This window comes from Ziziphus jujuba, chromosome 4 (genome assembly GCF_031755915.1).
Source record: "Ziziphus jujuba cultivar Dongzao chromosome 4, ASM3175591v1".
NCBI lineage: Eukaryota > Viridiplantae > Streptophyta > Magnoliopsida > Rosales > Rhamnaceae > Ziziphus > Ziziphus jujuba.
The window spans coordinates 25610539-25631046 of record NC_083382.1 but is presented as its reverse complement, the minus strand read 5'-3'; the positions used below and the strand labels follow the sequence as shown (position 1 = coordinate 25631046).

The 20508-nt window shown below is 35.2% G+C and overlaps 1 protein-coding gene across 1 annotated transcript; it reads left to right on the top strand.

Moving 5' to 3' along the window:
* The first annotated feature begins 17071 nt into the window (after positions 1-17071).
* On the top strand, positions 17072-18476 carry LOC125421923 (protein VASCULATURE COMPLEXITY AND CONNECTIVITY). Its single transcript, XM_048472070.2, has 3 exons — positions 17072-17502; positions 17694-17899; positions 18126-18476. Exons 1-3 carry the CDS (start codon positions 17404-17406, stop codon positions 18304-18306), a joined length of 486 nt encoding a protein of 161 aa, XP_048328027.1. The 5' UTR covers positions 17072-17403; the 3' UTR covers positions 18307-18476.
* Positions 18477-20508: the final 2032 nt, after the last annotated feature.

Here is a 20508-nt window from a genome sequence, read left to right as displayed (position 1 = left end):
TGCTAGAAGCTTGTGATATAAATTCTGTGTCGGAAGAGGATTATCTTGACTTGGGAAGGGCTGGTTTAGGCAATTGTTTGCTTGGTGGGTTGCCAGATTGGCTTGTTGCATATTCGGCTCGCCTGGTATGCCATCTTGCAGTTACTTATTTCATTCTAGGTAGTAGTTTTTCTCAGTTATTTGTTTTCCTTACAATTTATTTTTGTTAAAGGTGAGGTTCATAAATTTCGAAAGAACTAAGCTTCCTGAAGAGATCCTAAAGCATAATTTGGAAGAAAAAAGAAAATATTTTTCAGATATTTGTCTGGATGTTGAGAAGTCTGATGCCGAGGTTCAGGTAACGTTGATGAATGCTTGGTCTCTGTCTCCATTTGCAGCATTTTATGGCTGTGTGCGTGGATTTATTATTTGATATGTCTGCTTTTTGCATGAGACAGGCTGAGGGTGTTTACAACCAAAGGCTTCAGAATTTGGCAGTTACTCTTGACAAGGTGCTTGCTTTCTTCCTTTTTGTAAAAATGCTCGTATCCATATTGCTTTTCTGCATTTTTTTTTTAATTTTTTTTTTAACCTTGATTAATATATAGATATGACACAAAGTCATGGACCATTGGACGAATTCATGTTCAACGGTGAAGGTCATCCTGATATGAGAGTATTCCTTTAAGACAATGCGAATCACGTAAAATCACTTTTTTTTTTTTGGGGGGTGGGGAAGCCCGCCGGAAAAAAAAGTCTTTCTCTTCCCGCCCCGGATGGGGGGGGAAGGGGAGTGGGAGGAATAGGGCAAACATGGTTAATTTAACCCATTTAGAGTGCATATCCTGTGTTATAATTTGTGTAGTTTATATAGAGGGTATGGTAGCATCATCTATGTACATGCTCAATTTAGACAAGGGAGTTGCAAGATGATTTTGATTTATTGGTTTTTTCAACTTATTCTGCCCTTATCTTTAAAAGAAAACAAGACCTAGTTTTTCATGCTCTTTGTATCACTGTAAATTTTAATTCCAAGTTTTGTAGCCAACCCCTCAAAACTTGCTTGATATTTCTGTGTGGATTTGATGGTTTGGAGTTTTGGAACTTTACATGTCTGAGATTTTGTGCACTTTATGAGATGTTTTTGTAGATTCTGCATATCTACTTTAATAAAAAAAGTCATCACAATTTGTTCCTTGGCCATATCAGATTTTTTTTTGCTACCTGATATTTGCAGGTCAGGTATGTTCTGAGATGCATTTTTGGCAACCCAAGGAATGCTCCACCTCCTCTGGAGAAGTTGAGTCTTGACGAAGCTGTTTCCTTCCTCTGGAAGGGGGAGGGATCACTTGTTGAGGAACTTCTTCAGAGCTTGGCTCCTCATGTGGAGGAAAAAACACTAAATGATTTGAAGTCCAAGATTCATGCCCACGATCCATGAGGTTCTGATGACAATCAGAAAGAAGTTAAAAAATCTTTGTTATGGTAGGCAGCATGCACTTGAGCTATTTTTACAATTATGCTTTGACGTTTTAAATGTTAAACCTGTTTTGTGCTTGCTATTTCTTCTCAAGGTTAAGGGATGAAGTCCGAGATCTTCCATGTACATATAAGTCTCAGCATGATGCTGCTGCAGACTTGATCCATACTTATGCCTATACAAAGTGTTTTTTCAGAATACAGGTATGTCCTGCTAATATGAACTAATAACCATGGTTTTCTTCCTCCAGCACATTTTACTGTTATTTTTATTTAAAATAAACTTGCATTTGTGTTCAGGAATACAAAGCCGTAACTTCTCCACCAGTATACATTACTCCACTTGACTTGGGCCCCAAGTATAAAGGTGAATTTTGGGCGGATTTTCAGGAGTATACGAAAACATACGGGGATAATTATTGTTTAGGGCAGCTAATTTTTTGGCACAATCAGACTAATGCTGACCCAGATAGTAGCCTGGCCTGAGCTAGTCGGGGTTGCTTGTCATTGCCTGATATTGGTTCCTTTTATGCCAAGGCTCAGAAGCCTTCTCGACAGCGTGTTTATGGCCCTAGGACAGTGAGATTTATGCTGGCAAGGATGGTGAGTTTCAATTTTTCATACTAATTTTTGGTGCTTTGGGTTCTTTGAAAAAACATGTCTGATGCCACTCTTTCCTTTGCTTGCCATTCTATGAATCTGGTTTATAGGCACAATATATCAGTATATTTATCCTCGTATTTATCTGCACTGCATTATTTTCAGGAGGAGAAGTTTTGATTTCTCTACATGTATGCTATTTGTCTCAAGAAAGCTAGCATATTTGTAGCCATGGTCGTTGAAGTGCTGCCGTAGCAGGTTCAAATGCATGCCTATTTTAGTTGTGATCCTCTCCAGAGGTTCTTTAATTATTTCTGTCTATATTATTAGTAGACGATGTCTATTGGAGTATAGAGCCATTTCAGAAGAGTACATTTAGACAAATTTGTCTAATTTATTAAAGCTGAACTTTGTGCTTATAACGTGGTTGAGGAGACAGATTAGCTGATGGAAACCAAATACTTAGGTGGTTAGCCTTGGACTGGCTACCCAACCTTAGTAAAAATTTGCATATGAATATAAATAGGTTGGTGAATAGACTCAACTGTCCTTTGACCTGGTTGCTGCATTTTGAGTTGTACTTTTATCCTGAATTAGGAAATCCTAACCCAAAGTAATGGAGATGAACAGCTATCAGTAATTTTGATATTTCTGCTTTCAGGAAGATGAAGATTTTTTCTTCCTTGATTATGAATTTTGATCTTGTAATTTTCTTCAATAATATTTTTGTGTTACTTAACCCATCTGGTTGAATATCCAGGAGAAGCAGCCGCAAAGACCTTGGTCCAAGGATCGAATATGGTTGTTCAAGGGCAATCCAAAAGTTCTTGGCAGTCCCTATCCTGGATTTGTGATAAGTAATTCTCCATTGGACAGTTACAATTGGGCCATTGTGTCTCCCTCTTTGGTAAAAGGAAAGTAAAGAAAAGGTATATTTAGACTATGGTAAAAGGAAAGTGAAGAAAGGTATATTCCGATTCACACTTTTTTCTTTTTTTTTTTCCTCTTTTTCTTTTTTAGTGTAATTTCATTTTGGTTTCATTAGGTGATTTTAACTTTTGAGAAGGGATATTTGTGGAATTTCGAGGGTTCAATTAGAACTACCAATAATGAGGGCAAATTCCCACTTAGTAAATCAAATTCCTGATCTGATAAAATTGAACTCGAGAACATTAAGATCATTATATATAACTTTTCTCCATAACAAATCGTACACCAAATGATCAGAGTATTTAAGATTCTTCAGTTCAAGCAAAGGTCCAAAATAGGTCATTTTATACAAATTCAATTGATCAAGTGTAAGTACATTTTTTATTACTATATTTGCTTCCATTGAATTTGAAAAAGAATGTACCCTAGCCTTGAATATATCGGCATCTTTGAAAATGCATTCCTTCCATCTAGGAGCTTCAGTGGCTTGTAAAATAATATACCATAATTGAATGGAAGTCAACCATTTGTCACACACTATTTTCCCACCCAACTGGGAATGTCAACAGGGCGGGCCGAGACGGGGTCAGTTTTTAAAATCTAGTCTTCATCCCCGTCCCTGCGGGAAATTTTCCATCCCATCCCCGCAGTTTTTCCCATTTTCTTAGATGCAGGGCTGGGACAAAGATTCCCCCTATCAGGGACAGGACGGAGCGGTTTTTCTCCCCTTTTTTATAATTAATATGTTCTTTTATAAGTGTATGACTAGTATTCTTTTTCACTTGCAGCTTGAGCAAAGAATGACTGGGATAGAACAGTTCTACCTAACCACAAATAAAACGCAGCCAAAGGCATCTAAAAGCACCATTACTGTCAAGGATAAAGATAAAGAGAAAAATATCCCAAGTTGTAGAAAGGAGCAGATTTTTTATTTAATTAATTAGGAAGATTTACATTATTTTAGGATATTTACTTATTTAGTTTATCTCCTAATAAATAGGATCAGTCCATTAACTATTCATTGGAATTTAATTTCCCTGGAATGCCAGCCACATCTATGTTAAATAGACTTGTAATTCTTTTTCAGATTAGTATGAGAATTTCTTCCCTCTCATCTCAAAAGTCTACATGGTATCAGAGCCTGGTTTCTTTTGTTGCTAGCTTCTCACTACCATGACTAAATCTGAGCAAATTCCTTCAGCCAACATTCAAGAAAATTCATCCTTTATTATCACAAATCACAGACTTAATGGCCATAATTTTCTTCAATGGTCACAATCCGTTCTCATGTATGTTTGTGGCAAAGGGAAGGATGAATATCTCACAGGCGAGATCTCCATTCCAGAAAAATCAGATCCTAAGTATCGGACCTGGAAAACAGAAAACCACATGGTTATGTCGTGGTTAATCAATTCTATGACCACCGAAGTAGGAGAAAATTTTCTGCTTTACAAGACAGCCAACGAGATCTGGGAAGCAGCCCGTGAAACCTACTCTAGTTCAGAAAATACTTCAGAGTTGTTTGAAATTGAAACCAGACTCCATGACCTTCGGCAAGAGGATTTAAATGTCACTCAATATTTTAATATCCTCACACGATACTGGCAGCATCTTGATATGTTTGAGATGTATTCCTGGAAATGTCCTGATGACGCTGCATTGTACAGGAAAATTGTTGAACAAAAGAGAACATTCAAGTTTCTTCTTGGTCTCAACAAAGACCTTGATGAGGTAAGGGGGAGAATTATGGGAATTAAACCCCTGCCTACACTTCGAGAAGCGTTTTCAGAAGTTCGACGGGAGGAGAGCCGAAGGAAACTAATGATGATAAGTAACAGCACTGTTCCAACCTTGGAAGGCTCAGCCCTCTACACACATACTTCTTCTCAAGATAACAAACTGAAAAAGGGAAGGCCGTGGTGCGAACATTGCAGGAGACCAGGGCACACGAAGGAAACATGTTGGAAAATACATGGAAAACCAGCAGATTGGAAGCCTAATCGCGTACGGAATGATCGTGAGAGCCGCGCTCATGCTGCTACAACATCAGATGATATCAACAATGCCGAAACCAGCCCCTTTACCAAGGAGCAACTTGATGCATTGCAGAAGATATTTGGCCAGATTTCTAATTCCTCTCAATCGACTCCAACAACTTCACAGCAGCATGCTAGTATGTTAGCTCACCAAGGTACTCTCTCCTTTGCCTACACTACAAATGTGACAAAATCAAAGCCTTGGATAGTCGATTCGGGAGCCTCCGATCACATGACAGGTGATATTAGTATTTTTCAGCACTATAAGCCAACTTATGGTGTTTCTACAGTAAGAATAGCAGATGGTTCACTCTCTAAAGTGGCTGGAACAGGAACAATACAATTGACAGAAGATTTGCTTCTCTCTTCTGTTCTTTATGTGCCAAACTTGGAGTGTAATTTGATTTCCATAAGCAAGCTTACTCGTGATTCAAATTGTGTTACTAAATTCAATCCAAATTTGTGTGAATTTCAGGCAGTGGATTCGGGGAAGGTGATTGGCAGTGCTGAGTTGTGTGGTGGACTCTATTTGCTCAAAGAAAGTACTTCACTTCATCAAAAAGTTCCTTCTACCAGTTGTGTCTCTCAATCTATTTTTGATTCTGTGTCACTTTCAGATGAAAATAAAGTTATGCTATGGCATTTTCGCTTTGGTCATCCAAACTTTGTGTATCTTGAAAAGATGTTCCCTCACTTGTTCCGTAATAAAAGTTCAAATTTTTATCATTGTGAAATCTGCCAACTTGCTAAACACACTAGACATGTCTATCCAACCATCCAATATACACCTTCATATCCATTTTCTATGATCCACAGTGACATTTGGGGACCCTCAAGAGTTAAAAACATAAATGGAACTCGTTGGTTTGTGACTTTCATTGATGATCACACTAGAATCACATGGACCTTTCTCATGAAAGAAAAATCAGAAACAGGGGCAATCTTCAGATCCTTTCACTCAATGATTAACACTCAATTCAAAAGCAAAATTCAGATCCTAAAAACTGATAATGCCAGAGAGTACTTCAATTCTATTCTTGGTTCCTATTTCTTAGAACAAGGCATTATACACTTGAGCTCATGTGTAGATACCCCTCAACAAAACGGAGTAGCAGAGAGGAAAAATAGACACCTACTTGAAGTGGCTCGATCAATCATGTTCTCCAACAATGTTCCTAAATATTTTTGGGGGGAAGCTATCTTAACAGCCACCTATCTCATCAACAGAATGCCAAGCCGAGTTCTAAAATTTCAAAATCCTCGTCAGGTTCTTATACAATCCTTTCCTCACTTTAAATCATTTACTTCAGATCTTCCACTTAAAGTCTTTGGGTGTTCAGCTTTTGTTCATATTCATCAACATAACCGAACCAAACTTGATCCAAAATCACTCAAGTGTATCTTTTTAGGTTACTCATCCCATCAAAAAGGATATAAGTGCTACTCACCTTTTTCTAGGAAAATATATATCTCCATGGATGTCACTTTCTTTGAGCACCAGTCCTACTTTTCCAAATCTGAAATTCAGGGGGAGCATTATCAGTTTTGGAACATTCTACAAGACACTCACTCTCAATTTTCTCACTTTCATCATCCTCAAAAATCACCAATAACCCCATTCTCATCCTCATCAAAACAATTCGAATCTTCCATGAATTTACCTGAACCTCAAAACACTCAAATAGCCCTACCTGAATCTATCGAACCTGCCCAACCAGACCAGCCCGAACCTGTTCCACAGCTACCAGAGACCAACAATGAGCAGGAACTTCAAGTATATGTTAGAAAGAGGAGGAAACCTATTGAGCATATGGAGCACACTACACAAATTAGGCAAGGTCAAGAACTGGCACCGGTTCTTCTTGCTTCAGAAATTTGCACAGGTATGGATCCATTAAATCATGAGGTCACTAGTCCTATTGTTGATAATTCTGACTTGCCTATTGCTCTAAGGAAAGGTGTTCGATCATGCACAAAACATCCCATTGGAAACTATGTTACTTATGAGAAGCTACTACCTCCCTATAGTGCATTTGTTTCTACTCTTGATCATACACAGGTTCCAAACTCTATTCAAGAAGCTCTAAGAATTCCAGCATGGAAGCAGGCAGTGGAAGAAGAACTAAGGGCATTAGAAAGCAATGGTACTTGGATACTTTCAGAGCTTCCTCATGGGAAGAAACCAGTGGGGTGCAAGTGGATATTCACAGTTAAGTACAAGGCAGATGGCAGCATTGAAAGGTACAAAGCCCGTTTGGTAGCTAAGGGCTTCACGCAGTCTTACGGTATTGATTACCAAGAGACGTTTGCACCTGTTGCCAAGCTTAATACAGTCCGAGTTCTACTCTCCCTTGCAGTGAATCAAGACTGGCCACTACACCAACTTGATGTCAAGAATGCATTCCTAAATGGCAATCTAGAAGAAGAAGTATACATGGAAGTACCACCAGGATTAAAGAATTCCTCCAACAGTCGAATGGTATGTAAACTCAAGAAAGCACTTTACGGTTTAAAGCAGTCACCTCGTGCTTGGTTTGATAGGTTTGCCAAAACAATAGTCTCACAAGGATATAAACAATGTCAAGCTGATCATACATTGTTTGTGAAATTCTCATCTGAGAAGAAGATTGCTATCCTAATTGTGTATGTTGATGATATTATCCTAACTGGAGACTATGAAGAGGAGATTATCAAGTTGAAGAAACTGCTGGCTGTTGAGTTTGAAATTAAGGATCTTGGCCCTCTTAGATATTTCCTAGGGATGGAGATTGCTCGATCTAAAGAAGGGATTGTTATCTCTCAAAGGAAGTACATTCTAGATTTACTCAATGAAACGGGCATGCTTGGATGTAAACCAATTGATACCCCTATGGATCCCAATAAGAAGATGAAGATAAGTGAAGAGAGTACTCCAGTGGACAAAGGAAGATATCAAAGATTAGTGGGAAAATTGATATATCTCTCACATACCAGACCAGACATTGCATTCTCAGTTAGTGTGGCAAGTCAACACATGAACAATCCAACAGAAGATCATCTACAAGCTGTGTATCGGATTTTGAGGTACTTGAAGATGACACCAGGACATGGATTGTTATTTAAAAAATGCAAAAACCGAGAAATAGAGATCTACACAGATGCAAGCTGGGCTGGAGAATTAATTGACAGAAGATCTACAACTGGCTACTGTTCATATGTGTGGGGAAATCTAGTGACATGGAGAAGCAAAAAACAATCAGTGGTTTCTAGAAGCAGTGCTGAGTCAGAATATCGTGCACTTGCTCTAGGTATATGTGAGGGAATGTGGCTTCAAAGATTACTTAGCGAACTTGGAGCTATCACTAAAAATACCACAAGAATGCTTTCAGACAGTCAAGCTGCTATCAGTATTGCCAAAAATCCAGTTCATCATGACAGAACGAAACACATTGAGATAGATAGACATTTTATCTCCGAGAAGGTCAACAATGGGATAGTTCAATTGACCTACATTCCTACAAGACTGCAGACAGCAGATATCCTCACCAAAGCACTTCCAAGGACCAGTTTTGAAGAATTCAGTTCCAAGCTGGGATTGTATAACATATACAACCCAGCTTGAGGGGGAGTGTAGAAAGGAGCAGATTTTTTATTTAATTAATTAGGAAGATTTACATTATTTTAGGATATTTACTTATTTAGTTTATCTCCTAATAAATAGGATCAGTCCATTAACTATTCATTGGAATTTAATTTCCCTGGAATGCCAGCCACATCTATGTTAAATAGACTTGTAATTCTTTTTCAGATTAGTATGAGAATTTCTTCCCTCTCATCTCAAAAGTCTACACAAGTATTAAGAAGCAGCAGCAAGATCCAACTCGTAGGGAAGCGGTTGCTGCAAAGAGAATGCAAGGATGAAAACGAAAAGTTTTTTTTTTTTTTTGGTTGTTTTTTCTTTTTTGCATACCCTTTGTTCAAATTAGCGATATCAACTTTGAACTCCATATCATATATCATATACATTAATTTGAAGGACTAAACCCTAATGAAATAAAAATTGAGACAAGAAAAAAAAAAGGAAAAAATGGAAATAAAGGAAAGATCAGAGACAAAAGATCCTCCTAACTTGGTGAATGGTCTAGATTTGGGCGACAAGCGACAGTAGCTGAAGCCGGTGAAGGTGAAAGGTGATGAGAGTTGGTGAATGGTCTGGATCGGTGGATATGGTGTGGTAGCAGCAGTTGTGAGTGTGACTGTGAGCTTGTAAGGTGAAGCTTTGAACGTGAAGGTAAAGACTGAAGATGGCCGCAAGAAGAAAATGAAATGGGTTGTTTTTCTCAAGGGTTTTATTTTACAAAAATTAAATTATATAAAAATAATAATAAATATATATTTATCAAGTCGGGTTCGAGCCGGGGTTATTATTCCCTGGGATCGGTCGGGTCTCATTCCAGGTTCTAGTCTACTAGCTCGATCCCGCCCAGCAACCTAGATTTTTCGGGGAAAAACAACCCCGTTAGGGGTAGTGCGCGGTGGGTTTTGGGCCATGCAAGTTAAATTGCCATTCCTACACCCAACTTGACAATAATATATTCAAATTAATCCAAACACATACGCATTGACATTATTACACAAATGGTATTTCCAATTAAGCCTTCAATAATCAAGCTACAAAAAACTATAAAATATATATATATATATATATATATATATATATATATATATATATCACAATGACATATTGGCTGTCAGGATCCGTCCAAAATTCTTCACCGGAACCCTAGACAAGCCCTGATCCCAGGGAAACCCTACCGGACCCTCCAATGAAAAATCCGGCAGAACCTCTCCTAAGGGTTGGACTTACCACAATTTTCCTGCACTGAAAACGCACTTCTATATTCATCCCCTTATTCCTCCCACAATACTATAAGTTGATTCCACAAATTTACAGCACTCCAAATGAATAACAGTAATCCAGTGCATAAATAATAACTACATGTCCAATACAGTATACAGAGCATTAAACAAATAAACGTGGAATTAATATGATGACAGATAAAGAAGTAATACAAGATGAAGAGGAAAAAGGGAAGAAATGCTTCTTGGACTTTCGGCAATGAACTGAGACGTCGGGCTCACCCCGGACAATCAACGTCTCCCAACCTGGACCTAGGGGAATGGAATTTAAAAATATGATATGCTAATCATCTCAGTGAGTGACCCTAACTACTGCATAAATATAATAGTAAAGATAATCACAGTACGTTTGATTAATTAAGAATAAATAAATAAATAAATAATAATTAATTGAAAATAATATTTCTCTCAAAACTCTCACCATTCACTCGGTTGGAAAAGTTTCCCTTTTAAAACATTTTCGCAAAACCTGATTATCCTTATGCCCAAAACCAAGGAATCGTTAATTTAATAAATAATAATTAAATAACCCAATTATAAATAAAATGTAATAAAACACAATAAATAATTTTTGAACACTTTAGGGTTTGAAATTTCTATCTGAAAATTTATACTTGACGCACCACACCATATACCAGTGATGCCCTTCGATACCCAGCGTCCCGAGCACTGACTGGCGGGGAGGTTAAAGAAAGAAACTTGCATACGGCGCTTCGGCGTCCCGACAGCGCCGCTGCTGAAACCGTCATCCCGGCCACGGAGGGGGGCGGCTATGACCAATATCAAACTTGCCTGCCCTCGGTCCAATGGCAACTCACAGGAGACATAATAACTTGCTCGCTAATCACATATATAGTCAGAACACCAATACTGTATGAGTGCGTCTAAAACCAATTATTAAATTTATTATTACCATACCGATTTTCCAAAATTTACCGTGGAAATTATACCATTTTTCACATTCACCATCCCACATTTTTCTTTAACATTTCCGGTACAAAACCACCGATAACAATATACAAATAATTTTTCTCGTAACACGAGGTCCAACAAATAATATTCCAAGGGCATAATTATTAAATTTGAAACCACCAATTTAAACAAATATTTTCCTTAAAATATTTAAACCAATCATGTCCAAAAAATAATATAAAAATCCATATACAATTAATTAATGAAAATACCTTGCTCATGCGTAATAATACAATTAAATCACAATAATGATAAAAAAAATCCATTAATAAACCAAATTTTCATTTAGCAGCAATAAACATATACGTACTTATAAAATAATATTTTTCCACAATTATAATTAAATTTCCACCACATGAACATAATTTCATATATCAATTTAACATCAAATAAATATAATTAATCACCCCAAAATAGTTTTAAAGGTGGGTCACTCACCTGGAGCACGCAATTAAACCAAGATCCTCCATGGGATCAATTCCACGACGCATCCGTGCTCCTAAAACAACAACATTACATAACTCAAATAAATTAATATTTTATTCGGATAAATAATATCCGATACCCGGGGGTTAAACACAAACGTTAACCAAAATTGACGAGTAATATACCGAATCGAAGCTTGAGTAACGAGGATTACGAATCCGATCTTACTTCCCGGAGATCGGACCCAAGGTGGCCGGAATCTCGCCAGAAAGTTTTCGGGATTCAACTCTTCGATTCTCTCAAACCGTCGCAAATTGGAGGAAAAAGACACCGGATTTGGATTCAGGAGGTCGGAATTAGTGGAGAGGGGCTGGCGGTGCAACTGGGTACTCGCTGGAACTGGATTTTCCGGCGAGCCGCCGCGGTCACCGGCAACCGTCGCCGCAGCCGGGTCGTCCGGTGGCCGATGGCTGAGATTTTTGGGGGTTTTGTAGATCGAGGGGAGAGGGTTTCAACGAGACCAGCAGTGACAAGAATGGAAGCTGAACGGCGAAGAGATTTGGGTTTGAAGATTTTCGACCCTTTACCGGAAAATACTCCGATCCCGGCGTGTCGGAGGTCCGGTAGCCGTGAAATTTGGTGGGCTGGCCGGAAATGAGGAGGTGGTGAGGGGTGGCTGGCGCGTGTGGCCTGAAAATGGCCGGAAATGGGTCAAACGGTAGTGGCCGGTGGTGGAGGGGAAACATCGCCGTCGCCGGAAAATGCTCCGGTCAGGACGCATCGCCGGTCGGTTGGCTGTGAAATTTTGGGGGTTGGCCGGGAATGGAGAGGCGCTCCTGCCTGGCCACCGCGTGTGACAAGATTCGGCCGGAAAAATTGGTAACTCCGGCGGCCAGTGGTTTTCTCTCTCCCTCTCTCTCTCCTCTCTCTCTTTCTCTCTCCTCCCCCGCCATTTTACCAAAATAAAAGACACCGTGGGTGACACTGTTCACCCACGTGGACCTTTCAGATGTCGACACGTGGTGTCACTGTTCACTTAAGCCAGATATAATAAAATATTACAGTATTAGGAAAACTTCACATGTCCATAACTTTTTAACCAGATGTTCAATTTAAGTATGCCACTAGTCTATGAACTCGTATCAACGAGCACTTTACAACCACACAAAAGTCAAAGCAAAATTCTACAACCATAAAAAGTCAACTCCCAGCACCTTTTGGACAGTTTGCACCTCGACTTGTTTTGCCCATAACTTTCAAACCGTAGCTCCGTTTTCAACGTGCTACTAGTCTACGAACTCCTTCGTAACGGTACCTCAGTCAACCTAGAATTCCATCGGAGTCAAAAAGTCAACTTTTGATCCTTTCGGTCAACGGTCAAAGTCAATGGTCAACGGTCAACCTCGGTCAAAGTTGGAAAATTTTCGTTGTACTTTGGGACGGGGTGTTACATTGGCAGTTATCGAAGACCATCTGGAGAATTTTACCATGAGTATCCACATTCATAAATAAATAGTTAAAGACATATTATTGATAAACTTATATAACTCTCACAGAATTTATAAATGTGTATTAAAATCTCATGATTTTATATATTTATAATAAATATAGTAAAACATGTATGAGCTAAGCGTTGAACCAAACCACACATTCAACCCATCAAGATATATAAAAAAGTATCAAACTTACAATTTTAGATGGGAGAGAGGACATTGGGATGGCTAGAAGCTTGGTTGGAGGAGTAACTTTAGTGCTTTCCTTTGTGAATTGGAATTGCAACTTAGTGCTTTCCTTCTTCGATTGGGATTGTATCCTAAAAGTTTGTTGACGTTTCGAGGAAGGTGGTGACGTGCTTCCACTGTGCTTCTTGGGTTGTAGCTTCATACTTTCCTTTTTCGAATGAGATCACAGGTTCTTCTTTAATGCCATTTTAAAGTACAGCCTATAAATATAAATTGACAAAATATAAATTGACAACACTAATTAATTTTTATTTTTACATTTAAGTATATAGTCATATACGTATATATAAATAACTACAATCCTAAATTGAAAATAAAATATATATATATATATATATATATATATATATAAATGAAACCAATAAAAAAAAACTATAAATATAAATGACAATACTAATAATTTTTTATCCACATTTGAAGTTCATAGATATATATATATATATATATATATACAACTACTTATGAATCAATTAAATAGCATAAAAAATGATTAAACACATTTATTAATAAGTATATTCATTAAAATTATTTTAATTTCTTTTAATCATATATATGAATCTTATAAAATGAATGAAAACATATCAAAACAATGCATATTGGTAGACCTGGCAACGTGTCATATTGAATCGTATTCGTATTGTATCATGTCATGTTCATGTGAAATTTGGTCAACCTAAACACGATCCGTTAAGCTTTCACATGGAGATAAATCCAAATACATTCATTAAATTATCATGTAACTCGTTACCTGATTTGTTAACCCATTAAGAAAATATACAAATTTGAAAATTCAAATTTGACTTAGCTTTCAAATGATAAAACGATGTTTTTAAAAAAATCTTGAAAATAGACTTGTTTGTTTTTAGATTTTAAAAAAACTACACTAAAAAAATAAAATAAAATAAATATATGTTTAACCGTAAATTAAGTATTTTTGATATTATAAAAACTTTATAATTACAAAAATACCCTTTTTAATGGGTTTAACATGTATTATCATGTTTCATCTATTAAAACCCGCTAATTTATTGAGTCTTATTGGATAACACTGATATAAACCCGAAACAAAATCATCAACCCAAACCTACAAATTATCGTACGGGTTCATATCATGTTATTATATCGTGTGAGATTTTGCCAAATCTACATATTGATCTACCATATTCATTAAAAGATATCATAATTGACCAAAAAAAAAAAAAATATATATATATATATATATAACTATGTAGCTTTAGAAAACAATATTTTCAAATAATAATAATAAAATTATAATTATTTTAAAAGAATAATTTTTTTAAAAATAAATAAATTATAATTTTATAAATAATAATAATAATAATTTTTTTAAAAAGAATGACATCATCAAAACAACATATGATCCAGGAGAAACAACATGTTGTTAAAGCCAAACAATATGTTGTCCAAGCTAGATGACATGTCGTACGATTCATCTTCAAGCTTAGTCGGGTCGGCTAGTTGACCCATTTACAGAAAACTGGGTTTCAGACTCGTTTTCTATCTCGATCGAATCTCTCACCTCTAGTCATCTTTTTCGACCAAATTGGATTCTCTTTTTTTCGTCTCTTCATTTTCAAATGATACTCGATATCAATTTCTCCCAAAAGCTAGTCTATAATGACTTCCATAAAAAAACTTAATTCAACATATATTTATCAAAATTTTAATTTTAAACCAGTTTCCAAGCCAAATTAATCTATTCAAAATCCTAAATTTGCCATAAAATTCAGAGTCCTAAATTTACCATAAAATCAAAGCACACCACCTGAAAATCAAATCTAAAATATACACAGCAATATCCACGTGATACTTAAGCTATTTTTTCTATTTTTATGACTAAAAAACACAAATCCTAACCTGAGCTAAGGGATGCTCTTTCATGGAAAAGGAAGAAAGCAGCAGAGGTGGAGGTGGTCTTTTGTTTTCAATAGGATTGTCTATAGGAAGAAGGAAGAAAGGAAACCATGCAAGGATTTGGGATTGTGGTGTGGGCTTCTCGAAGGAAAAAAAAGGAAATTCAAGTCATTTTTAATTTTTATTGAGGATAAAATAGGTATAAGTGAGTAGATAAAAAAATTTTGAAAGGGAAGCGGAAGGGGTATATTTCATTAAACCCTCTAAAAGAAATGCAATGGGCCAAATTCCTTTTACTTGTAAATATATTATGCATATTCCTCCATTTTAAATTTTTTTGACCATATTTATGGGTTATGATCTTACTACCCAAAAAAAAAAAAAAAAAAAAAACAATGTTCTTATCTTATGTTGGGTAAGTCGATATGGCTAACTTGTCTATCACCAGAAAAATGATATGTCTTAACTTGTCCTCTTGTTTGTTGGGCTTATTAAACTTGATCTTATTGAGGTATATGGCGCTGGTCCTATTGCATTGAAATACTTCGACATTTTGATGTCCAACTCAACTTTTATCAAGATTTTCAAACTTGGGTCCCTTAAATTTTTGCAAGGTTGTAAGAGACAAAAGGAAAATTAACTTGGCAAACAAAAAACAAAAAAAAAAAAATCAAAATGTGACAATGGGAAGAATATATTGTATCATCAAGTATGTCTATCCGTGAGGTACCCAATATGTCTATGACGAATTTCCAAACTGATTAAAATTTATGAGGTTGCTGTCTTCAGGAGGAAAATTGTAAGACATAGATGAGACGAGTAGGTAAGAGGATTGGGGCCCACTAGGTAAATAAAAGTCGTAAAGTTGTGTGGGGCAATAAATGCGGGAGCAAGAGAAAGACCTCGAGGACTTTAGAATTTTCCTCCAAAGTGGAAGGTTTATTTATGATAAAAAAACAAGTTGATGACAATTTTTAGGATTATTCTATGGTTCATCTCATTTTTCCCTTTGACTAAATATATTTATACATGGACAATTGTGAAAAGGATCGCGCAAAATAGACAGAAGTCACAAAACCTTAATAATATGCGTAAATAACTCAATTTGGTCGGTTTCCTTCCTCCTATGATGTGATAGTAATATAAATCCTATAAATAGATAATGCATTATTTAAGTTATTAAAATATATATAGTTTTAGATGCTGAGATGTTAAGAGAATATTAGACAGCCATTTTGACTACTGATTACCTCACTTTAAAGTTTAACTCATGTTAAATCTCTCATGGAAAAAATTAAAAAATTAAAAAATTAAGAGAGAATTAAAAAGAAATATAGGTCAATTCTCATAATAAACCATATATTATCAGGATCATGATGAATGTTAAGGAGACAAATGAGAAATAATTAACTTTGTAAATTTTTATATGGAATTTCATAAAATGTTAATCAATGGGTGGGTCTAGCCTTTTTTTACTAGCTTTTACCTACAGGTGACAGCTGTCTATTCGAAGAGTCAAGTGTAAACATAAGAAAATATACTCACTTCCAATTTGTTGAAACCTGACAAGCTTTTCTTTTCCTCTGAATTATCACACCATGGTGCTCCTTCTTTCCCACTCCACCAGTTGCCCCTAACGGATTGGTTCTCATTTGACGTGCCATGATCAGAATGGCATGGGTCTATCTGGTTCTGGCCAAAAACATAAGCCTCTAATTAATCTCTTTTCACTTTATTCTCATTACTATTCCACCTTTTTTTTCTTTTAATGTTATTTTATAAGGTACAGCAGTTTATTTTATTCAATAAGATCGTGAATTAATTTGCCGACATATATGCATACAACAGACTCTTCTTAATGCTTTAACTTCTGGACACCATCCCAAAACCAATGTGAATTGAAAATCTAAGTAAATATATTATTTGTGTCTCTGTCCAGAAGATATTGTTAGTTATTTATAAATGTAATTTAATTTTTAAAATTTTGATTGATATTGCTTCTTATCAGAGGATTATAATATGAAAAAATTAATTAATGGTTTCCAAATTAAATCTGAAAAACAAAAGTCAAAAAAGAGTCCTGAAGATTAGATGATTGATCCAGGTGAGGCCAAGGATGTTTAGATGCCCTATGCAGTGCACGCTCTTCTATGTGCTGGTTTATACCCTACTTTCCTTCTTCCCCAATCAAAGGAATCCAAGACTGAAGAGAAAAGAAAGAGAAAGAAAACCCAAAAAGCAAAATAAAGTTGTTTTTGCACCACTGTTTGCGAGAAAAGAAGCTTTTACCCACTTATCCCATCTATCTTCCATTCCCGTATTACTTGCTTTACTAACCTTTTATAAATTCCTCTTCCAGATTCCTCTTCCAAGTCTTTTCTTTTGATTTTCCTTCTCCTTCCTCATCTCTGATCAACTAATTATAAACTCATCACCATCAACAAAAAACAGAGAGATCGATCAAAATGGTTAAAGCAGGAGGTATTTTTGTTTGCCTCTTGATTGTGGCGCTTGACATTGTAGCTGGGATTCTTGGCATCAAAGCTGAGATCGCACAGAATGAGGTATGTCCATTTGATTTTCTCAATCGGACAATAATTTAGTAATAATATATATATACATATATATATATATGCGCTTGGTATATGATACCTAATACTGCTTCCTACGCATTCAAATATTTTATAGTATTATTCATGTTATATTAAGCTAATTTTTAATTTCTATCATTTTTAAATTCCTGTTTTTGCAACAGGTAAAGCACTTGAGGCTGTGGATATTTGAGTGTAGGGACCCAAGCCATGAAGCTTTCAAGCTAGGGTTAGCTGCAGCAGCACTTTTGGGTCTAGCTCATATTATTGCTAATTTGCTTGGTGGGTGTAATTGCTTTTGTTCTCAAGAAGAGCTTCAAAAGGCTTCCCCTAATAGACAACTCTCAGTGGCATGCTTCATTTTCACCTGGTATGTATATGGTGTCAATTAGAGATAAATATATCCCAATTTCTTGTAGCTGAGTCAAAAGTTCAAACTCATTTCATAACTCGGCCCATTATTGTCCATAGCAGTAGCTGTACACACCTGTGCCTTTGTCAATCAATTTTATCTGATGACTCATCATCAACATCATCATCACTATCATGTCGTTGATTTCCCTTATTCTTTGCGTTTTGGTGTGATTGATGAGCAGGATCATATTGGCTATTGGATTGTCCATGCTGGTGATAGGGACTTTGTCAAACAACAGATCAAGAGGTTCATGCGGTTTCAGCCACCATCATCTTCTGTCTATCGGAGGGATTCTGTGTTTTGTTCATGCGCTGTTTTGCGTAGCGTATTACATAGCTTCTACTGCCTCTAGTACTGAGTAAAGTATATAAAAAAAACCAAGAAGTTATATATTTGTGGATTCCATACTTCTAAGTTCTCCAATTAACACTTTACTAATCCATCTTTTTTGTTGTATGCTTTATGACCAAACTCTTTTGAAATGACAATACTACCCTTCTCATGCAATTGCATTTATAGCATTAGCTAGTTATGATGATGGTGTCTCTTCTTTAATTTTTCGATGTCACTATTTTTGTTTTTATTTTTTTATTTTTTATTTTGTCGTGAGTGATTAAATTTACTAATCAGTTAATTTTGTATGTCAATATATAGACTACCCATTAAGTTTTGTCGTCCTAATTAATTAGGATTGAGATTTAAGTCATAATCAGGATCATACAGCTAACTCAACTAGATAATTACTTTTTATCTCAAAACTGTATCAATTCAAGAATAATATACAAATAAAAAGGAAAAAAAAAATTTCTATTACCCCATGAGTTACATACTGAAAAGTAAACCCTTTAATGATAGTTAATTAAATTATAATATATATATATATATATTTTATTGATACTTCATTTCTAATGGAATAATAATATTTTCTTTGGGTATATTTCATCTATAATAGATTTACACTAATTATAATTTAATTCTTTAAGATTTTAAAATTACAATCAATGCCTCTAAAGAAGATTAAATGATATTATTCAAAAGATATGATGGAAGAAACATTATGACTTTTTGAAACTTAAAAGAATGTTATTCATATTTCTGAAATCAAAGGATTAAATTGTATTTGACATGACGTTTGCACAATTAATATCATATCAACCAAATTGATTATTATCAATTGAATGGAGATCAATCAGTTTGATTGAAGAAGGGGAAAAAAAAAAGAAGATATTAATTGTGAAAACAATAGGAATTTGAGCCATGCGTAGACTATTAAGGTTTGTTTGGTACGAGGGTAAGATAAAATTATTATTTTGGACTGAATGGGATGAGATGTGAGAAAAAATAATCCTATCCTGTATTTGGTATCAGTATCGAACAATTTGTTTATAGTGATTTATAAAATTTATTAATTTTTAAATTTAAAAATAATTTAAATTAGATAAATTCTTTATATAATGATTCTTTTTTGAAAGAGCTTATTTAATTAATCTATCATATTATTAATATTAGTGATCAATTAAGATTGCATATTTTAATTTACATATTCAAATAAAAAATTCATTTAATTTAATTAGTATGATAAAAAAAAAAAAAGATAGATATAAATGTGAGGAGCATACTAAGTCAATCTTATTTGATATAGAAAAAATCAAATTAAAAAAAAATAAAGGAGAAAAAACAAAAAATAACTTAAACAATTAAAATAAGGAGAAAAAAATTAAAGACAAAGATTATCACTCACACTCATTAAAAAAAAAAAAAAATCCCTCCAAAAAAAAAAAAAAAAGACCCAAAAAAAGGCAGAAGTGAAGATTTTAAAGGGATGGGAAGGCAAATAACAAAAAGGAGAAAAACGCTACTTTTAAGTAAGCCGGTGAGGTGAATTTTGAACCTGGGTTTCCAGTTTCCATGTACCGTCCTTTTTAGGACTATTTGGAGGTCCAGAATTTTTTTAATCCTTTCCCATCTTCGTGTCCCATCTTCATACAAATATGGATTTGGTATCAGTTTTAGACTTTTAGTCCAATCCTTTCTAGCAAACACAACCTCGATATCAAAACCAATTCTTTGAAAAAAACAAGTGGGTCGCCAGCAGTCACTCGATTCCATCATCTGGCATTTAATTAGTAAATTTTCAAATTCAATTTTTCAATTTTTGCGGTACGGTGAAGAAAAATGTTTTTTCTTTTTTATTTTTTTGTTTGTTTTTGTTTTTCTTGTATAAAAGAAAATGATATTGACGTTTGAGTAAAAGAGTATATTTTAACGTTGTCTAGCTGTAAGCACTATGTATATTAAGTTTATTTTGATCTTTGATCTTGGAGATTTGATTGAACTTTGGGCTATGAGCGCACTGTGAAAAGTAAAGGCTGGCCCACTACTTGCTAGCATTTTTGGGGAAAAAACAAAAAAAAAAAAAAAAAAAAACAAAAGAAAAGAAAAAAAGGTTAGCATTTCTTTTCTTGCTTTGCAGTTAGTATTTTCTTCAAGAAAAATAGACATATAGTTTGTGTTTTTCACGTTTATACTTTATTTATTTATTTTATTTTTATTATCATCACTGC